We start from the raw sequence: 19,190 nt of genomic DNA, 5'->3' as shown, positions 1-19,190 counted from the left end.
GGCTATGGGCCTTCCTTCTTTGCCTCTTTGCCTCAGATTAAATATGAAGGCAAACTAATTATTCAGCCAAGGCTGTGCTGTAAAACTCTGCCAAAGGTGTAACATGTCGAGTTGTTGCTAAACTGGATCCCTCTTCAACCTTCCCATGAAACCTTTACCTTTATGTACCAAAAGAGTAAAGGTTTAATGGGAAGGTTTTTTAAAAAAGAAACTTAAAAGTTAACCAGTGACGTTGATCAGGCTTCTTGCTTGTTTGCTTAGCTTCTTGGTGGTGAGAGATCAAGGTGTTGTACTCTTCCAAAGGCTCTCTTTGGGTTAGGGAGCTACTGCACAGCAAGTTATTTGCATAAACTCTCTTTCTTTCTCTCTTTATATTGTGAGAGCCAAAGGGGCTGAAGGCAACTGTTTTTGCTGCAGTAATGCTTGCTAATGCATGCTTCGATGGGGCGTTTGGGCATACTATGCTCCTGTCTTTCTCTCTCTCTCTTTCAGAACTATGTCTATGCTGTTGGGGGAAATGATGGTGTAGCTTCTCTGTCCAGTGTGGAGAAATATGATCCTCATCTGGATAAATGGATAGAAGTTAAAGAAATGGGTCAGCGGAGAGCTGGCAATGGGGTTAGTGAGCTCCATGGCTGCTTATATGTGGTAGGTGAGTAATATTGTCACTTCCTTTATCACCTGTATCTCTGCCAAGTCTTAAAGATTTGGGACAGCCACGTAGAACTGTTCCACCTGATCCTAAGTGTATTTGTTGGCAAATCTTAGGATAACAATGTAGAATCTATGGAACAGCACTTTTTCACCTATTTATTTACCATTTTCTAACACTACATAAAAACAGCCAATACATAAAACACATACTATAACCTCAAAAGTACACAGCAGGAGTGAAGTAGTAGTAGTTATCTCTCGATCATCTGTTTGAGGGGGGGAAAAAAAATCTGTCAGCCCTTTCTTTTCATCTTCTGTTGTTTGAAATCTTTCCTCTACCTAATAATATATTTCTTCTTATTCCTATTCATCGAAACCACAAGTCATTATTTTGGTTTTTTCATATGCAAAAAGTCAATGAGTGGTTTCCAATTGTTCATAAATGTATTCACCGACTTTTCTTTGATTAAAATTGTCAGTTTGTCCATTTCGAAAAGGACCAGAACTTTAATTGGCCATTCATCCGCCAAAGTTTTCCAATATTGTGCATACAATATTGTTGCTGCGCTTGTTATATACAAAAATATAGTTTCATATCCTCTCCTCACATAATCATCAATCATACCAAACAAAAAAACTTCTGGTTTCAGGTGCATATTTACTTTTAAAATTTCATTTGTGTATAAACCTGCAACCAATATTTTTTTTGTTTTCCCACATGTCTACCATAAGATAAAAAGCGCCTTCTTGTTTTTTTACATTTCCAACATCTATTTGCTGTATTTACATACATTTAAGCTAATTTACTTGGTGTTATATACCGTCTGTAAAACATTTTGTAAAAATTCTCTTTAATATGCTTATTCAGTGCAAATATTGAATAGCTCATGATAAAATTACTGGAGACATGAGTTGGATTGTTTTTATTCAGAGCAGATGAATGAAAACAGAAGTTTGTGGGTATGCTTATGTCTTTATGTAGGTGGCTTTGATGACAACTCTCCACTCAGTTCTGTTGAACGGTTTGACCCTCGCAGTAATAAGTGGGAGTACGTAGCAGAGCTCACAACTCCTAGAGGCGGAGTTGGCATCGCAACACTGATGGGCAAAATCTTCGCTGTTGGAGGACACAATGGGAATGCTTACCTGAATACAGTGGAAGCCTTTGATCCTGTGGCGAACAGGTAACTCGGCATCTTGGATTACAGTGTAATCCTAACTTGCACTGGAATGGGGAGACCAGCGTGTCTGCTTCCTATGCAGTGTGAGTTTCGAACTAAAAGCGGCTCAGCCCGGGGCAAAGTGTATCACTTCCCCTTACCCCGGGAAGAGCCGCTATGGCCCCAGTGGGTTTTCTTGGATCTGTTCCACCTAAAGTGATGGCACAGATCTGAGCAGCCCCCCCATAGGTCTACCTGGCACCCATCCTCCCTCTGCCCTGGAACGCCTCCTTCCTGCCCTCCCCGTGCCTCCGCAGGCCCCCATGCTAGCCAAGCTCAGCTGGTGCAGACGTACCCATTCCATTGCCACGGAGGCTGGATCTGGCATCCACGGGCTGTGCACTGGTGCTGCTGACTTTGGAGTAGAGGCAAACATGCTATACAGCAAGTTTGCGACCCTCCCAGTCCGGTGCAAGGGACTTGCACCAGCCCAGCACAAGTGATTGCGCCATCACTAAACTATTTTAAGTATTTGTTATGTTGCACCTCAGTTTGGCAATAATTAGCATGGAAACAAAATCTGCTCAGGTTCTTCTTCCTGTTCAGAAGTAGCATTTGTTTGTCTGCAGTGAGGTTTTCTTCATTTGGTGGACTTGGTGCTAGGGTCAGTTGTAGATAGGAACCACATTAGAATGGAAGCATTTTTCCAAATTAAATCAAACCAAATGTTTTTTTCCCTTAAACTATCAGGTGTGCCCTAAGGGTGAAGCTTGGGCTGAAAAAAGCTAACTGCTACTCTCTCTTGCATTTCTTCTCAAACTTTTCCTTTAGGTGGGAGCTTGTGGGTTCTGTGTCCCACTGCAGAGCTGGGGCTGGTGTCGCAGTCTGCGCTTGTCTCGGCAGCCAAATCCGCGATATGGGTCAGGGTTCCAGCAATGTCGTGGACTGCATGTGAATTTGGGTTTGTCTGTAGCCTCTTTGTAAACTGTCACCAAGATTTTAAAATGTCTTAATTTGATGCATTTTTTTTTATAACCACTGTGGTAAAACATTAAAACATTTTTGTATGAGAATTGAGTGTTTGGGCAGCCTTGTTTGAAGCAGTAAATGCTTAGCAAATGTAGAAGACACCTTTGTGATCAACTAGAATATATTCATTAGTATTCTTGTGGTAATTAAACTATGTTTGATATAAAATAACTTGGCAAAGGAGTGTGGAAGAGAACTACTTCTACATTTCAAGCTAATGCTGAACCCCAGATGTTTATATTTCAGCATTTAAAACAATTCTCTAGTTGTTGCATATATTCCGTCTAAAAGAAACGGCTACCTGTTTCAATAAGTGTGCTCTATTGTATTGCTATGCAAACCTGAATTAGCTCTGTGGACTCCAGTTTCCTGAAAAGAATTCGGAAGGCTAATGTCTGCTATGTCACTTGAAGGATTAATTGTCAGACAGAAGCATTCAAGTAACAATCGGCCTTGCTGGTTTTGAATTCAGTTTCTGAAAACCAAGGCATATGTCTCTTTGCTTGGGTATCACAGCTGAATTCATGTGGAGCTTAACGATGTGCTTCCTTGTAGAAAGCTTGCGACAAAAACTGGAATTAGGGATTGTCCTATCCTAAAAGGTATCAGTTTGCTGGTTTAATCATCCACAACCTATCTTTATTATGGACCGGCTCTGCCTTGTCCTTATTAAATGTCCTGTGAGTATATATGTAGCTCATACTGTTAGACCAATGACTTTATAGTTTCACCTCCACAAAATGCTCCCTCCTGGTGTTTCTTGAGGTTACTGACTTGTAATGTAGATTTCTAGTTTTGCATCTGCACCCAGGATTGCTCCACTCAATCTCCAGACTAAGGGGAATTGCTCTTGTGACTTTTCTCTCTGCATGTTCTTGAGATCTAAAGGGAGAGGAGCATCTTTGTAACTTGGGAAATTCAGGTATGCATCTTGGACAATCATTTACAAATCACTTGGAAGCTGGAGAACCTGTGCCTGAAATATTGCTTGGTTAGCCTGCAGTTCCATAGTTGCAGTTGCTCATTTGTTCTTAAAATGAGTTGACTTGTGGTGACATGCCCGTATTCCTTTTTTTTTTTTTGTTACTTTAGTACTTAGTACTTTTTTTTAAGTTACTTTAGTACTCAGTCCTTGCCACTCCACATGTGAAATCATACATATAGATGTGTTCTAAAAATGAGGCCGCTTGAACCTGAAGTGGTAGCAGCTCAAGAAGCAAGAGCATCCTTCTATCACAAAGGAACTCGGGCATTTTTGGTGGATGGCATTGGAATGGACAGATGGGAGTTGCTTTAGCACAATTGCAGGCAAAAATTGTAAAAGCACATCTCTGAAGATGGGGAGGGGGGTGTACATGACCAAATCTTTATGCCCCAACATCTAGCATAGGAGTCGGTTAAGGCACAATAAGGGCATAAAGAATACTGTGTTTCTTGGAGAAACAGTTATATTTTTCTCTGTATTCTGTACCATGTAAAAAGACTGTACATAGTTCTGCCCCAACTGCTTACTCTTGTGCAGCCTCTTGTAGCCGCTGTTCTTGTATTAGTCTGTGGTATCCAATGGGCAAAATGCAGAATGGTGTGTCTTGTTGTATGAAAACTGAAGAACTTGTAATAAAGTGCATTTATGTCTTGGCCATGTGCATTTATTTCTGAATTGGGTGGAAATTCAGGGCAGGAGGATGGACAAGAAAGAGCTCATTGGTAGCATGCTTTTGAAACCTCAGATATTAAGCATCTAGATAAAAACTAGGAACCTGGGTACCCAACCAGGAGTTGGGTAGTAGGCACTGGAAAAAGCTACATATTTTGACCAACTTACTGACCTCTGTCTCAGCTACTAAAAATGATCATTTGGAGTGGCAAATCCTACTAGGGTGTTAGATGCCCAGAACTTGGTCGCTGTGCACTGTGCTCCAGTGTAGATCTAATTGTTTCAGACCCTCAAAAGATCATGTGCATAGGCCCCAAGGTTAAGGAAGTACAATAAATTTCAGAAAGCAGTCCAGCAGGTTGAGGGTTAATGTTGAGAAATAACCTGCTTCACAGTGCCAAGACTTTGTTTCTTAGAATTTTGGTATTGTCTCTGAAATAGTGGCCTGAGCTTTATCACTGCATGAGACTGTTAAAATGCCTCAGATCGCATTACAACAGGAAATGTAAAACCACAGAAATCTTTTAGAATGTGAAGCTGTGGGGGTGGAGATGGGTCAATAGGGTCCTGGGAGGGGGAACCAGTCTTGTATTTATTGGAGTCATGACAAGAAAAAGGTTGAAAACCACTGGTCTAGAGTTCATAAAGACTCCTAGTTTGTTCAAGAAATAATACCTGGTGGTAATAGATAGAGAAAGTAAGAACTGTTATCGAAAGGAACACTGACAAAAAAGCCAAGCATTAGTTCAATAAGAAGACATTTGATAATGCACCCATCAGGAAGGATTGAGTAACCGTGGGAAGGTTACACATACCTTTTTCATAAATATAGGACTTGTGCCTTGTACTGCCAAGATCGACTTTTACTTTGTGCATTTAATATGCAGAACTGCTAGAGCTTGTGTCCCATTCAGTTTAGGTACTTTAATGGCTCTTCCGCAGCAAGCTTTGAGACCAAAGCTACCTTAGGCTGCTACCTTAATGTGAATGATTTTGAACTGTCCCCCTTCTGTGTTGCATTTTGTCCCTAAATGGCATGTATTTTCCTATATTGGCATATAAAGAAACTATACTTTTACAGTTGTACTGCTTCCCATTTCTTATGGCAAATTCTTATTTGCAAGCAAACTTCAGTTGATTTGTATGTATCAAGATCAAAGAGGGCATGGCGATGACTCTCCCAAGGCATCTACTGGTTTCTCTTGGGGAACAAAATGCTGGGTCATATAACATCTGAGTCTGATGTTCTTCCCTCTTTACCAAGGCTCACTCTAGCTGGCACAGGACATCACATGTATATAGTGAATTTGATAGGAATGGGGATTGTACTTCTAGCAATCCTGACTTTTTTTAAAGTTTTGCTCTTTTTATAAGAGTCAGTATCTGTATTATAATTCAATGTGGCTGGGTGTACAGTACAGTTGCTTGAACAGGCTTCGTGTATTGTCTTGCAAATTCTCTACTAAGCTGTTCCTTCCAGTAGAGGGAGGTGAAGAGCTGTCACTTGCAATCTGTCATACAGAAGGCCAGCCACACAGCATGTGAAAATTTGCCTGGTATCCTTAGGGACTTCTAATTGAGGAGGCTGGTTTTAAAATCCCAGCTTGGCCCAACTTGAGAACTTGCCCCAGGCTACCCATTATCTCAGCCTTAATTAAAGAAGTATTAAAGAGGCATCTTTAGAGAGGTAAGGGATTTATTGGAACAGGGTTTCTGCCTGCTGGGTGCCTGAAAGTCAGCTAGAATATTGGAAGACCTCTGAGGTGCTTCATTGCTACACCAGGTCATCTTCAGCTGGAATTTAAAGCAGATGTAGTCAGAGTTGGGCAAAAATTGCAAGTGCCCAGAAATCTGATATCTTCAGCCCCTATGTAGTGCTGCTGTAGGCCCTTCTAATCAGATTTCTGTAAACATTTTTACAAAACTTAACTTTATTCTAATTCTATAATTGTTCTTGCTCTGGCTGCTTCAGTAACATCTGTATAGCATCTGCATCTTCCAACAGAGAAATTTTATAAGCAAAAGGTGCTTAAATATGTAGATTTCCTTCTGGTTTATGTGTAGGATTGATTCTGGCTGAAGATAGCCAAGGCAGAATTTTGGCTTTCACAGTCCATTTCAGATTATGTGGCTGCAGCTACAGTGTTCTTTTCACGATAGAGAGATTCCATATGGATGGCATCTTTCTTTTCCAAAATAAGCAAATGAGGAACAGTTGCTCTTTAACCTGTATTCAGTCACAGAACAAATGAGTCTATTGGGGAAAATCTTTTAATGCAGCATATCAGATTGTTAAGTGAAGCTTTTTAATTGTGGCAAAGAGCTGACCTGGGAATATTATTTAAAATGAATGTATTCACATATGGCAAGGGGCCCTTAATGGTAATAAAATACATGCAGTGTGGCTTATGCATGGATAAAGCAGGCAAGTGTGTGTGTGTTGTGTATGCTTGGGGGTGGGGTTTACCTTTTTTTTTAATGTACCTGCCTACATGGCTGGCTGTATGCCATCCCTAATGCTGTTAAGCTAATGGTCCTGAAAATTAATGTTCCAAGTAGGAAACTAGGCAGTGAGACCAGAGGGTGGAAATGGTAGCAATCTGCTTATTCTCACTCGATGCAAATATTGTTTTGCCATCACTAATATGATAGGTAACAGAAAGCTGTGCTTTGAAGGGCCAAACATTTAAATGGGTGATTGAATCCTGTGTTTGGGATTCCCCGTGTCTGTTTTTTAATCAAAAGCAGTCAGGGAGATGGAGCAGAGATAGACAACTATCTGGCTTAAGAGCATGGTGGAAAGCACAAAGGACTAGGTTTCTAATGTGCATAAACTGCAAATATTAGATTTGCCTGGTTCAATCATGGTGTGTAGGAATAATACCATCATATACCATTTAATGCAGAATTTACAGAAGACTGCAATGATAAAAACCAGAATGAATTACCTCCATGCTATCAAAAGTTATGGCCCAAAAACCAGAAAAAAATGCAACTGTCTTATGTAACAAAAAAGTACATTTCCTTAGTTCAAAACAGACCAATGAGACTGATTGTTCAAAGAGCCAGTGAGATGTTATGACACAGCATGGAACCTATAAGGCATTAGTAAGGTGACATGGGGGGCGGGTGACACCTCTAGTGACCAAAATAGCTGAAATTGTGGTTTGTAGGAATAATACAATCATGTTATATATCAATCAATACACAATTTCATGCAGAATGCAATTAAACAAACCACGTTGAAATAGCTGTGTTCTACCCAAAGGTAAAAACCCAGTGGGTGCAGGGCAATGGTTACATTACCATGCTCACATGTGAGGGGGGGTCCATCATGGGGGTTATGCACCCACATGGGTGACGCCACTGGGCTGATCATGCGTTTTATAATCCAACTTCTTCTTGGGCAAGCAGAAGGGTTCGATCCTAGCCTTTTCAATAGGGTAGGTACATGGTAAAATGTGTTTCTTTAAATATGTGGAGTATTTAGACAAGCAATTGATTTCACTATGTATTGTTTCGGATCAGATTACATTGAGGCCCACCATCCCCTTACAACCATACCTGTACTGTAAGCTCTTCTACAGCGGTCCTGCTCCAGCTCTTATGCTTGTGGGGCATTACAGGGGAGAGCTATCTAAGGTAGAAATTTCTTGGCAGTGGCACCAAAGGTGGGAAACTCCCAAGAGAGGCTTGTTCCATCCTCTCTGCTGAGCTCAGCCAAAGTAGTGCTTTTTCAGACCATCTTATCACAGTACGCCCATTTCTTTGTTTGCTGTTCCTGTTTCCTGCTGGTGGATTTCATCAATCAGTTTCTTATTGTGTTCTGCTATATGTGTATGTCTAAGTTTTGAGTGTGTGTACATTTTTGAGTTTTGAGTGTGTATACATCTGAAATGGAACAGTACAGCTTTGAGCAATCTGTTTCAGCTTTTGTTGGTAGAAGAGGGAAAATGTACTGGGATTATGAGCATCTGATGAAGCTAATAAAATGTGGATCTAATACCTTGATGGGACCTCCAATATGACCTTTGTAAAGAAAGTCTAGAAAATATGAAATTTTGCTACTTTGCAACCTTTTAAAGCAAAACATGGTTTGTTGACTAAGCCCCTCTCCCCAGTCCTGCATCCAGCAGCTACATCCTTCCAGCTCCCATCTATTGTAAGTGTGGTAGTTCTACAACTGCAAAGGCTAGTGGCTGGATTTGTCTTCTAGTATTCTGATCCATTCCCCTGCCCCTCTAACATGCTGTGAGCAGGATTTTGCTGGTTTGTGTCTTGTGGACAGCTGCTGCTTATAGAGTCCAATGTCCTAAACATAAAACAGCAGGTGGCTGCTCATTTCAAGAGAAAGAAAAGCCAAAGAGCAGTTTAATCTTCATTGTCAGATTAGTAAAGTCAACAGCCTGGATTTTGATACCAAACTGCTGTGAATGTGTCAGCTTCCCAAACCCAAGTGCTGTAGTGATTGTGCCCTAAAACAATCTAGTGCAAATGGAGGAAGCACTGTGTTATAAGAACATAAGAAGAGCCCCGCCTGATCAGGCCAAAGGCCCATCTAGTCCAGCTTCCTGTATCTCACAGCGGCCCACCAAATGCCCCAGGGAGCACACCAGATAACAAGAGACCTCATCCTGGTGCCCTCCCTTGCATCTGGCATTCTGACATATGTGACATATGTCAGCAATCCCAAGTTCTTGGCATCTGTGTAATATCAGAATAAGCTCAGTATAGATGTCTGCCTACAAGAGCAAGAAGTTCAGATTGTGTAGCAAGGCATGCTCTTAACCTCCCCTGCCCACTTTCATGGTCAAAATGTCAATTGCAGTCTGTCCTACCTTTGTGATCTTCCAGGTGTCTGGAAGTCCTGTCTGCTCTTGCAGGCCTACTGCAGCTATGATGGACCATACACAAATACATAAAACTATCTTTTATCTGGTCAGACCATTAGGCAAATCTCAAACAGGGTTTTAGACAAGTGTCTTATCAGCCCTGCCTTGCTACCCCAGTGATTGAACTTGAGACCTTTGTCCCTTTCACAGCTGGAGAGTTGTGTTCGGCCTAGAGGGCCACAAGCTATGCAGCCTTCTTCCAGATGGTGTCCTTTGGCAGCTGCATTGTATTTGGAGCAGCTGAAGTGAGTGGAAGCTCTTTATCCAGAGCTTTAGACAAGATAATTGGGCTCTGCCATAGCTTGACATTATGATCAAGATTTGTAAATGTTCTCTATCATTTGCAGCTAAGGAGCTTATTTCTGGTCCTTGTCTGCTTAAATGATGCCACTTCCAGCCTGCAGCAGGCACCATGAATGCTATTTGGGCTGCTGTGTTAAATTAGTTTGACACCCCTGCCCTAGACCAATGCAACTGTGGTCTATGGACCAGTGCTGGTTTGCAAGCCATCAGTTGCTGGTTTCTGACTTAGCTCCTGTGACTTCCTGTTTCTGGCTTCCCCACCACTTTCAAGGCTTGCTGAAGGACTTAGATATATGTGGAGGCTACAAGATAGTGGGAAAGATGAGCTTTGTGCCTGCCTTGCGTGTAACACCATATAGAGAAGCAGGTACTGAGAAGCATTGTCCTAGACCATTGTTGCCTCAACATGGTAACTACTTTGTTAATGGGCAAGTACAATTTTGAGAGGAATTCTCAGACAAGCCACTTCCAATTTGATATTTATTTTATTACCCCACATGAATTTAACAAATCAACCTGGAAATACCACCAATACACAGGGCAGAAAATGTTATTTACAAAATGGAAACACCCCATAATAATTTTAAATGTACAGATTTTTTTTTTTAAGAAACCAAGGAAACAGGAGGGGAAAGGGGTGAGGCAGAAGAGTTACTGCCCTTTTAAAAAGAATATTGTCATAAGTCTAACTTTCAGTCTGCACCTCCAGTATCAGTGGAACTTGCAAATAATTAAATAATGGCATTTTAGACATATAGAACATTTGACAATTTAAATACATTAATTATACTTCTAAATAAATATCATCTGGGAGAGGAGACTGCTCTTAAGCAGGCAGCTCCATTGACCTGTGTTTAAAATGACAAACATTTATGTCTTGCTCTTTTGAGAAAAGGCTGGGCCCTGGTTGAAATCAATGGAAAGCCCATCAGAGAGGAATCAGTTCAGAATGGGGATGAAATGGCATTTTCTCTGATCATTCATTCAATTGGTCTTATTTTGATAAAATAAAAAAAGTCAAAAGATAAGCAGCTTCCTAAACGTGTTCCCCATAGACAAGACAACTATATTGCAATTGCATATAATACAACATAAAAAGAAATCAAAGAAAAATGAGAGTCGGTTGCTCTGGTTCAAAAGTTCATCTTAATTTGCTCCCATTTAGGCTTTATGGCCTTGCTGGACCAAAATGAGATTTTATGTAGTTTTTCTTCTTCTTCTTCTTGTTTGAGAAGAAGCCAGCATGCTCTTGCTCAGATTAGGTTGATTTTTGCATCTCCCCCCTCCCCCCAAAAAGCCAAAATCAGCAGCATGAATACTTAAATGGGTTTCTTGATACGAGAGGGTTGATAATACACTCTTGACTCTCAACAACCTGGGAGCTGTGGGGTGGGGGAGTGGAAGTGGGGAAAAAAGATTGCTATACCCTGAATAAAGTGCTCAACAAGCAGGTTAAGGCAGATCCCTTGACAAACGGGGGCTTCTCACTGGCAGGGTGCATTTTGACAGAGCAGAAGCAGCAACAGGGAAGAGCAGCAGTACCTGGCCAACTCAGGTATGGGAAGGGAGGGCAGAGGGAAAGTCATCCTGAGACTACTGCAGAGGTATTTGGTCGGGAGAAAGGAGCTTAACTTTTCAAGGGAGGTTCAAAGCAAGTTTAGTGTTTGTCTCTTAGGCAGGCCTCAGAGCTCAGGGATCCTCAGCTTCTCAGGCTATGGGACCAGACTCATGGAAGTCACCACTTTTCCATTGTTGTGTTCCACCCTTGGCCAGAAAAATTAGGCACCAGTCAAGGGTATGTATACGGCGTGCTTTTCCCTCTTCCTGAGACAAAGTTTCATGGATTTTCTTTTTAAAACCTACATTATTTCCAACTGAAGCCTGTAACCCAAGTAAATAAAGGTAGTACAATATGTGTAACGAAGGCCCGGATCTGAGTATCTGCATCTCTCTTACCAAGCTGAGCAAAGCAGCAGCAAGTGGGCCAATTTTAAAGAAAAGGAGTACAACCCTTCCTCTACCCACCTTTCCAACTGTGGTTCAGGGGAAAGGCGACTTGCATCCAAGTGCTCAGACTGAGGTCTAAATCACACATGTTTTATCCTAAGCAACACAGTTAAAACTGGGAAAGAAAAATATAGAACTGCTTCCCATGGTGAAAGTGGCATATCCCTGAAATTCACTAAGGCATTAACTTTTCCATGACAATCCAATACATTTTTGCAGGAATGCATGGCCAGGCAATAAATCATCTTGCAGAATTCAAGTGCACCTCTTCAAACCGCAGGTGTCTTGAGACTCAGTGATGTTTTAGCAAACCCGACAAGCATACAACAGACCTCTCTGAATAGGGAAACTAGTTCAATCCTGCATAGGATCTTGGTCTATTTATGTGGGATTAAGCTACAGTCATTACTATGTCTGTAACACCTTCAAGTTACTAGTGAGTGGAAAAGAAAAACATAACACACTCAAGCACAAGTTATTTGGAAGATATTCCCACTGTCCTGTCATTAAAAAAAATCAGGTGATGACAGATGCAAATAGGGGGAGTTAAGGCACACAAGAGCTTGAACATGTATTAGACCATTGGAACAAGGGTGTAGGAAGGGACAGTAGAAGCCCTGAAGGGTTTCTCTTTCCACCTAGAAAATTTATGAAAAAAGGCAAAGATCTGCTTGTCAACCTAAGACAATTGCTATTTTTGTTCTTTGTGTAGGCCTGAGGATTCAGAGTTGGCAGATCCAACTGATTACTCTGTTGAGGAAATTGAAATCTCCCATAAAGAGAAGATACAGGTCTCTAATGCCAAATCTTCCTACCAGGTGTGCCAATGGATGACAAACAGTTGTGCTTTAACAGCCAAAGACTGAGCTTTGAACTTGCACATCTACAGCAGGGGAATGAGATGACACTGCAACATCTTTCCCTCTGAAAGATCCAAACTGGAAAAATGGGGATACAAATGCCCAGCATCTTACCAAAAAAAGGCCAAGAAATCCTTAGACTGAACCTTGTGCAAAATTGCTCCCTCCCAGTTCTTGCCTTGTAAGGCCTAGACTCAGACTCCTAAAACATTTTCTAAGTCCACTGTATGGATGCAGAAAAAACTGAAAGAACAGCATTTTTTTAAAAAAGTGATCATCTAGTCCTGAAAATGGGGGTTGCAAACAATTCCAGTTCCATCATTGGTGCAGCAATTGCTTAACTAAGTTGTGGGACGAGGCAGTCCCACACCCTGATTTGCCAACTGGGGTAGAGAAACAAACTCACGCTATGAAGCATCTGCTAATGGCTTTCAGCACCACAGCTCCAGTGCTCCCACTTTCTTAGGAGATAGCCAGCCACCTTGCCATGCATAAAATCGTAAGACAACATGGGCATCTAGAGTACTGCGCTGTTGCCTTCTCATTCAGCTAGGAAAATGGGGCAGGGAAGAGGCATAAGCTGATAAGCTGAAAGAGTCAGCTAGATGTGTGCCGCAAGCCACCCATCAAGAAAGAGGGTAGTAGTGCAAGGATTGGCAAGTGGGGAGAGTGGAAGATAAGCTTTGCCAGTTTGTATTTAGCACAAGACAGTAACGCTATTGAAAAGCTCCTTCCTCCTTGGTTCTCTGCCCATCCCACCACCCAGGAACAATTTGCAAATGTGGTTTACACTTTTTTTAAAAAAAGGGCAACTCTGCATTGTATGCTGGGCCCAGGAACATCATTGCATCGTGGAAGGAGCTGCAGAAAATTCTTTGGGAGGCGGATTTCCTTCTCACCGGTACTACTTCTTCATGCGTGTTGACTTTGCTTTTTCCTGCTGGTTATTCATTTATAGAAATGTTCATAGACCATTGACACATTGAACCATGAAGGAAAAAAAAAAGAGCAAGAAAGAACATTGCACTTTGTCCTTTGAAAGAAAAAGAAAAAGGCATCCTCAACTGAGGCCTCTTCTCCACTTATCTTCCAGGTGGCCCATTAATGGCACCATTGAAATATAGTCAAAGTCTTCCAGGGTCACCAGATCCTTCCCGTCATGCTTCATTCTACCTTTCAGGTGCTTTTTTCTGTTTTTGACAAGTCAGCCAACAAGACTGTTTCGAAGGTTTTCAAAGTGCAAAAGAGTCCCAAGACAAGGTCCTTGCCTTGAAGCACCAGTTAAGGTGTATTTGGTTCCAGTCTCAGCCACTGCAAACCCTGACGGATGTAGTGTACCAGTTCCATCATACTGCTGTTCAGGGAGAGGCAGTACACAGTAGCACTGAGCTCAGAAAAAAACTCTGAAAGAGACAAAGATAAAAAGCTGAAGTTATATCTGTCTCATATCTGTACACCGAAACAGGGAAAAGTACTGCACAGAACCATCAATACGAGGTGTAGCTGCACACCTGCAAACAAGCACAACATGAGATACGTGAGGATGAAATTCAGCTTCCTGAGAATTTATCCTTTCATTTAAACCAAGTTTCTAGGATTTATGAGTTGTGATTAAATGTGTGTGGCTATGCCCAGTCTCTCTCTGAGGGGATGGGTCAGTAACATTTGGGAGTTCCAAAACACTTTCCCTCTCCCCCTGTGCTAGCAGAATAAATTATGCAAAGTACAAACAACCACGCTAATCCGAGGAACACTGTAAACAGGGCAAAGGATTATTATAATCCCCACCACAAACTGACAAGTTAGTGACTTCAGGATCCCCTACAACAGTGGCACAAACAGGACTACATAACTTCTCAAATTCTCACAAATCAAGTGACTAATCCATGCTAGCAGATGAATTGTTTTGAACTGTAAACATTTTTTACAACTACTCTTCATCTGAGGCCCAACTTAGGGCTAATTCATTTGTTCCATGGGAAAAAAAAACATTTGCCATGTGTACATCCATTGTGGTATACTTTCTAGAGCAGTTGTTCTCAAACTTTTAGCACTGGGACCCACTTTTTAGAATGAGAATTTGTCAGGACCAACCAGAAGTGATGTCATGACCAGAAGTGACAACATCAGGCAGGAAAAATTCTAACAATCCTAGGCTGCAATTCTACCTACACTTACCCAGGAGTAAGTTCCATTTACTACCATTGTTAAAAGCACATACGTAGTAGCCTGCTAAAAGTACTGATCTATAAAATTTCCCCAAATGCAATCACATATCATGGTAGCACAAGGTCTTATACAGTAAAAATAAAATATTGAAGTGAATGGGGACCCACCCATCCATGAAAATGACTTGCAACCAACCTGGTGGGTCCCGACCCACAGTTTGAAAAACACTGTTCTAGAGTGAAACAGACGATTTTGTAAATATGCAGTGAACATAGACTCTATGGCCAACACCAGGTTCCGAGCATGTCTTCTATAGTGTTCCTTATGGGACAGCAAACATGTTCCTTAATCACTTAACAGTGTTTCTTGCGGCCAGTATGGACATTTATATGCAAACATCTGAAGGTGCCTGGTGCCAAGTCTGTCTAGCCCAGTATTATCTACCTGGACTGGAAGTGGCTCTTAAGCGCATCAGGCAGGGGCCTCTGTCAACTCAGTATTATTAGAGATACCAGAGACTGAACCTGGGTCTTTCTGCAAGCTTTGCTAATGTGGTATGCATACTTCAAAATGATTTTCCACATAATGTGCAAGTTTTTTGGAAATGTGCACTTAGGGAAAGAGTCACTCTCGGATCTAAATGCACAAAGTGTCAGTTGGAACCATGGACACAAATCCTTACTCTTATTCTTCCTGGCCAAGAAATCAGCTTGTTCCCAGAGATCGTAGGCATAGAGAATATAGGAGGTGATGTTGACAAAAGATGAGGTTATGGTTGGGATATGAGGAGGAACGCTGATTGAAGAGCCGCTTCCACAGCTGCTGGAGCAGGAACCTGTCTGGGAGCTTACAGAGCCAGCTGGAGAAGGCATCGGGGAAAGAGGAGAAGGTGTGCCTGTGCTCCTGAAAGGTAATACACAATAAGAAAACTTTAAATATATCTAGAATAGTGATTTTCAACCTTTTTCATCTCACGGCACACTGAGTAGATGCTAAAATTGTCAAAGCACACCATCAGTGTTTTTTTACAATTGGCAAGTCATACCATGCTGTCGGTGAGAGGCTCACATCCCCCAATGGCTCTACTAATAAAGAACCCTCAGCCAAACTCCCATGGCATACCTGCAGACCATTCGCGGCACACCAGTGTGCCACGGCACAGTGGTTGAAAATGGCTGATGTAGACTATTCACAGTTTGAAAAATGGCAGAGTTCTGCCATTTTGTTCTTCACACACACACAAGATTTCGCCCATAAATTCAGGCCTTTATGGTACAAACATTAGTCTGAAGGTGCAGGACCTCTGCTGATGGTCCTTCAATCATCATGGACATTATCTTTCACCTTACTGTGTAAGAATCAAAACAAAACTGACGCTATTTTCCACACACAAATAACTACGATATAAGTGGCCTACCCCATGCCACACTGGGGAGGGGGATAGGTATTGCCAGAATACAGAGCAGTTGCCACTTCCATAGGCAGAGAATCCCTTTAGATGGAAGCTGCTGCTTTGAACTTTGATCATTATCACCAGAAGTCACACAAATTCTTGTGACTGATTATTTATGAGAACAGAAAGCAACATCTGGGTCAGTTCTGAGGAGAGATTCAGACCAATAGCTGAGATGGCAAAATCACCACAGAGTTGTGTTTTGTTCTTAAGCTTGATGGCTCTTCACACAAATGGCCTGACCTGTGGCAATTTCACAAGTGGTGAAATTGCAGCTCACTATGTCCTGAAACTCTTTTGAAATGTGGTAACGATTCTGAAGTGGTAAGTGATGCTTTCTCCATTCCTCTGCAATGCATTAGTGCATTCCCCTCCTCAGTCACTATCTGGGCTATTTGGATTCCATCAAAAGAATAGGACAGAAGATAAAAATCCATCTCCATTCTCATGGGGAAACATCAAGAACATTGAGTATGTGGGCCCAAAGTCACAAAGAATGACTTGCCATTTGAGGTGTGCAGTTTATTCTACCCAAATGTTTCTTGATATTTGTTAGTCCCCCAAAATAATTTACTTATAACATTTCCATGCAGTTTTTCAACCAAGAAGCATAGCTCATTTTACCCTCAACAACAGGGAGATTTGAAGGCAACTGGGCAGCTTCATGGATAAAAAACAATTTGAACCCAGCTTGTGCTTAGCTGAAGTCCATCTGTCACTAGTTCTATCAGCTTACTTGGATAAGATTAAAAGTAGAGTTCTGAGCTCCAGGATGAAAAAGTAAAAAAATGGAATTCCTCATTCACACTCTGGAGCAGTGATAACTTGGCCCACCCACCTGTTTGCCCACCCACCCACCCATCTATTTATTTATTTAAAAGGTTTATATCATGCCCCTCCCATTGTGAATGAGGTATCCAAGATGGTTTTAAGTACCATTTAAAATTTCGAGCATAGATACAGTCTGCATCTTACAATTAAAACTCCCCTTACACCAAAAAAAGGATTTTGACACATTTTGAATACTACCTTGCAACACATGGAGAAGGTGCTTGTGTGATTCTAGAAGAACTCTGCAATGAGGAATGAAATTCTTGTTAGTTCATGACTGACACTAATTCATACTGAGGGTCTATCTGTAACATGGCATTTCTAAATGTATCCTAAAAGAAGGAAACCTAAAAGTGGATTTAAAAAGGGGAAAGATGCCATTGTATGTCATTCTGGAGACAAAAGCCTTATGGAATGCCCAGGGTAGTTCTGTAGAACTTATGTATCAGATCATAGACTCCCAGATAACTCTAGACCAGGGGTGTCCAAAGTTTTTGGCAGGAGGGCCACACTGTCTCTCTGACACTGTGTCGGGGGGGCCGGGGAAGAAAATAATTAATTTACATTTAAAATCTGAATAAATTTACATAAGTTTACATAAATGAATATATTAAAGTTGAACTTATATGAATGAATGAAGGTCTTGCAATAGTTCAAGGCCTATAAAAGGCCTTGCACAAAGCAAGGCTGGCCTTTCCTTTGCTGCCGCTACTGCATCACAGATGTGAAACAACAAGCAGTGGAGGGAGCCCTCATCCCACAGCTCATGTGAGAGGTCAAACAGTTGCCCTCAGAGTGGTTGTGTTGGGCCAGTGTGGGCTCCAACAAATCACCGGAGGGCCAGATGCTCATTGGAGACTGGGGGCTCCCAGAGGGCCGCATTGAGAGGCCTTAAGGGTCGCAAGTGGTCCCAGGGCCGGGGTTTGGGCACCCCTGCTCTAGACCTATTAAGTCTATTGACTCACAGGTAAACTGTATGCAAACCAACTTAACAGATTGGGTGCCAGGCAATATTTTTTGCTTAGTTCAGACTCATGTTAGACCCAACCTTCACTCTCTTTCAGAATGCAACAAGAGTTTTTATTCTCTACCTTGAAGTGTTCATTAAGGGTCCGGGAATACTTTATTGCAGTGTCCTTTTTGTAGCGAAACATTGCCATGTACAGAATGGCTTGGCAGCGCATGCTGGGGAGACACAATGAAAAACAATGAAGACTTTGGAAGCCAAGAATACACCCCCATCCTAATGCAATCTTAGGGTTTACATTACATTTTTCCTGAGTACTCCTATGGGTTTCATATACATTATCTCACACTTTACAACAACCCTGTAAGGCAGGCAACTACTGTCATTTGCTTTTCTTCCTAAATTAATTAAAAGCAGCTAACAAGACATATAGTTAAGAAACAAGATCCAAACGTATCCCAAAAAGCAATACCAGCAATACAGCTTAACAGAAAATAGTAGAGAATTCAAGAGCTGGAGGAACAGTGCAAACTCAATGCAGGTGGGGGCATGAAATAGAATGCTAGATGCAGGGTAGTGGTAGTGAGATGTATCTTGTGTGCTCTGTGAGGCATCTGGTGGACCTCTGTGAGATACATGAAGTTGGTCTAGATGGGCCCTGGGCCTGATCCAGAAGGGCTCTTCTTATGTTTTAGGTAGGGTGGGAAAAGGGACAAAAGCTTCATGAAAGCTACTCAATTCCTGGCTAATTTATTAGCTAAGGTTAATGGCCTTAAACTTTGCCATCTCAAATGCTTTGAAAACACTCACCATAAAATGACAAAGATTTTTTCATGTGTGGTGGTTGAAGAGTCTGTGAACGATTTTAAGGTCATTATGAATCTGTGGAAAAGAGAAAACGTTATAGCTTGTTTTATCAATAAAAACCTAAATTTCAAAACACACCCAATATTGGCAACCAAACAGGGCACAGTTTTCACAGGGTCAGAGTGATGTGGGAGAAACATGGGTGAGTGGGATAATCAGCACTTGTTGTGCCCTCAGGAGTGCAAGTCCCCCCCCCCCCAACCTGGCTCCCAACTTGCTTCATTTTTCTCTTCTAGACAACCCATGCATAATTTAAGAGGAAGAAAGACTTAAGTGCCCCTTTCAAAATATAAGTGAAGCATTTTTCCTTCATTTTCTCTCTGAAGAGGAACAAGATATTA

At 41.6% G+C, this 19,190-nt stretch overlaps 2 protein-coding genes across 10 annotated transcripts in view; one reads left to right on the top strand and one right to left on the bottom strand.

Annotated features, from left to right (window-relative positions):
- KLHL8 (kelch like family member 8) overlaps positions 1 to 4,483 on the top strand; it is a 29,814-nt gene extending 25,331 nt beyond the window's left edge. For all 6 annotated transcript variants that reach the window (XM_066631972.1, XM_066631970.1, XM_066631968.1 and 3 more), the window contains 3 exons: positions 493 to 652; positions 1,637 to 1,838; positions 2,646 to 4,483. In XM_066631972.1, the coding sequence (XP_066488069.1) occupies positions 493 to 652; positions 1,637 to 1,838; positions 2,646 to 2,769 (486 nt within the window). In that variant the 3' untranslated portion in view covers positions 2,770 to 4,483. The remainder of the gene's footprint in view (positions 1 to 492; positions 653 to 1,636; positions 1,839 to 2,645) is intronic.
- A 5,678-nt stretch (positions 4,484 to 10,161) lies between these two features.
- AFF1 (ALF transcription elongation factor 1) overlaps positions 10,162 to 19,190 on the bottom strand; it is a 137,416-nt gene continuing 128,387 nt past the window's right edge. For all 4 annotated transcript variants that reach the window (XM_066632054.1, XM_066632056.1, XM_066632057.1 and 1 more), the window contains exons 17-21: positions 18,793 to 18,864; positions 18,107 to 18,200; positions 17,214 to 17,257; positions 15,414 to 15,634; positions 10,162 to 13,965 (exon numbers count right to left, since the gene is read on the bottom strand). In XM_066632054.1, the coding sequence (XP_066488151.1) occupies positions 13,844 to 13,965; positions 15,414 to 15,634; positions 17,214 to 17,257; positions 18,107 to 18,200; positions 18,793 to 18,864 (553 nt within the window). In that variant the 3' untranslated portion in view covers positions 10,162 to 13,843. The remainder of the gene's footprint in view (positions 13,966 to 15,413; positions 15,635 to 17,213; positions 17,258 to 18,106; positions 18,201 to 18,792; positions 18,865 to 19,190) is intronic.

The sequence above is a fragment of the Tiliqua scincoides genome, chromosome 6 (assembly GCF_035046505.1).
Source record: "Tiliqua scincoides isolate rTilSci1 chromosome 6, rTilSci1.hap2, whole genome shotgun sequence".
Classification (NCBI taxonomy): domain Eukaryota; kingdom Metazoa; phylum Chordata; class Lepidosauria; order Squamata; family Scincidae; genus Tiliqua; species Tiliqua scincoides.
This window is presented reverse-complemented; position numbering and strand designations above follow the sequence as displayed.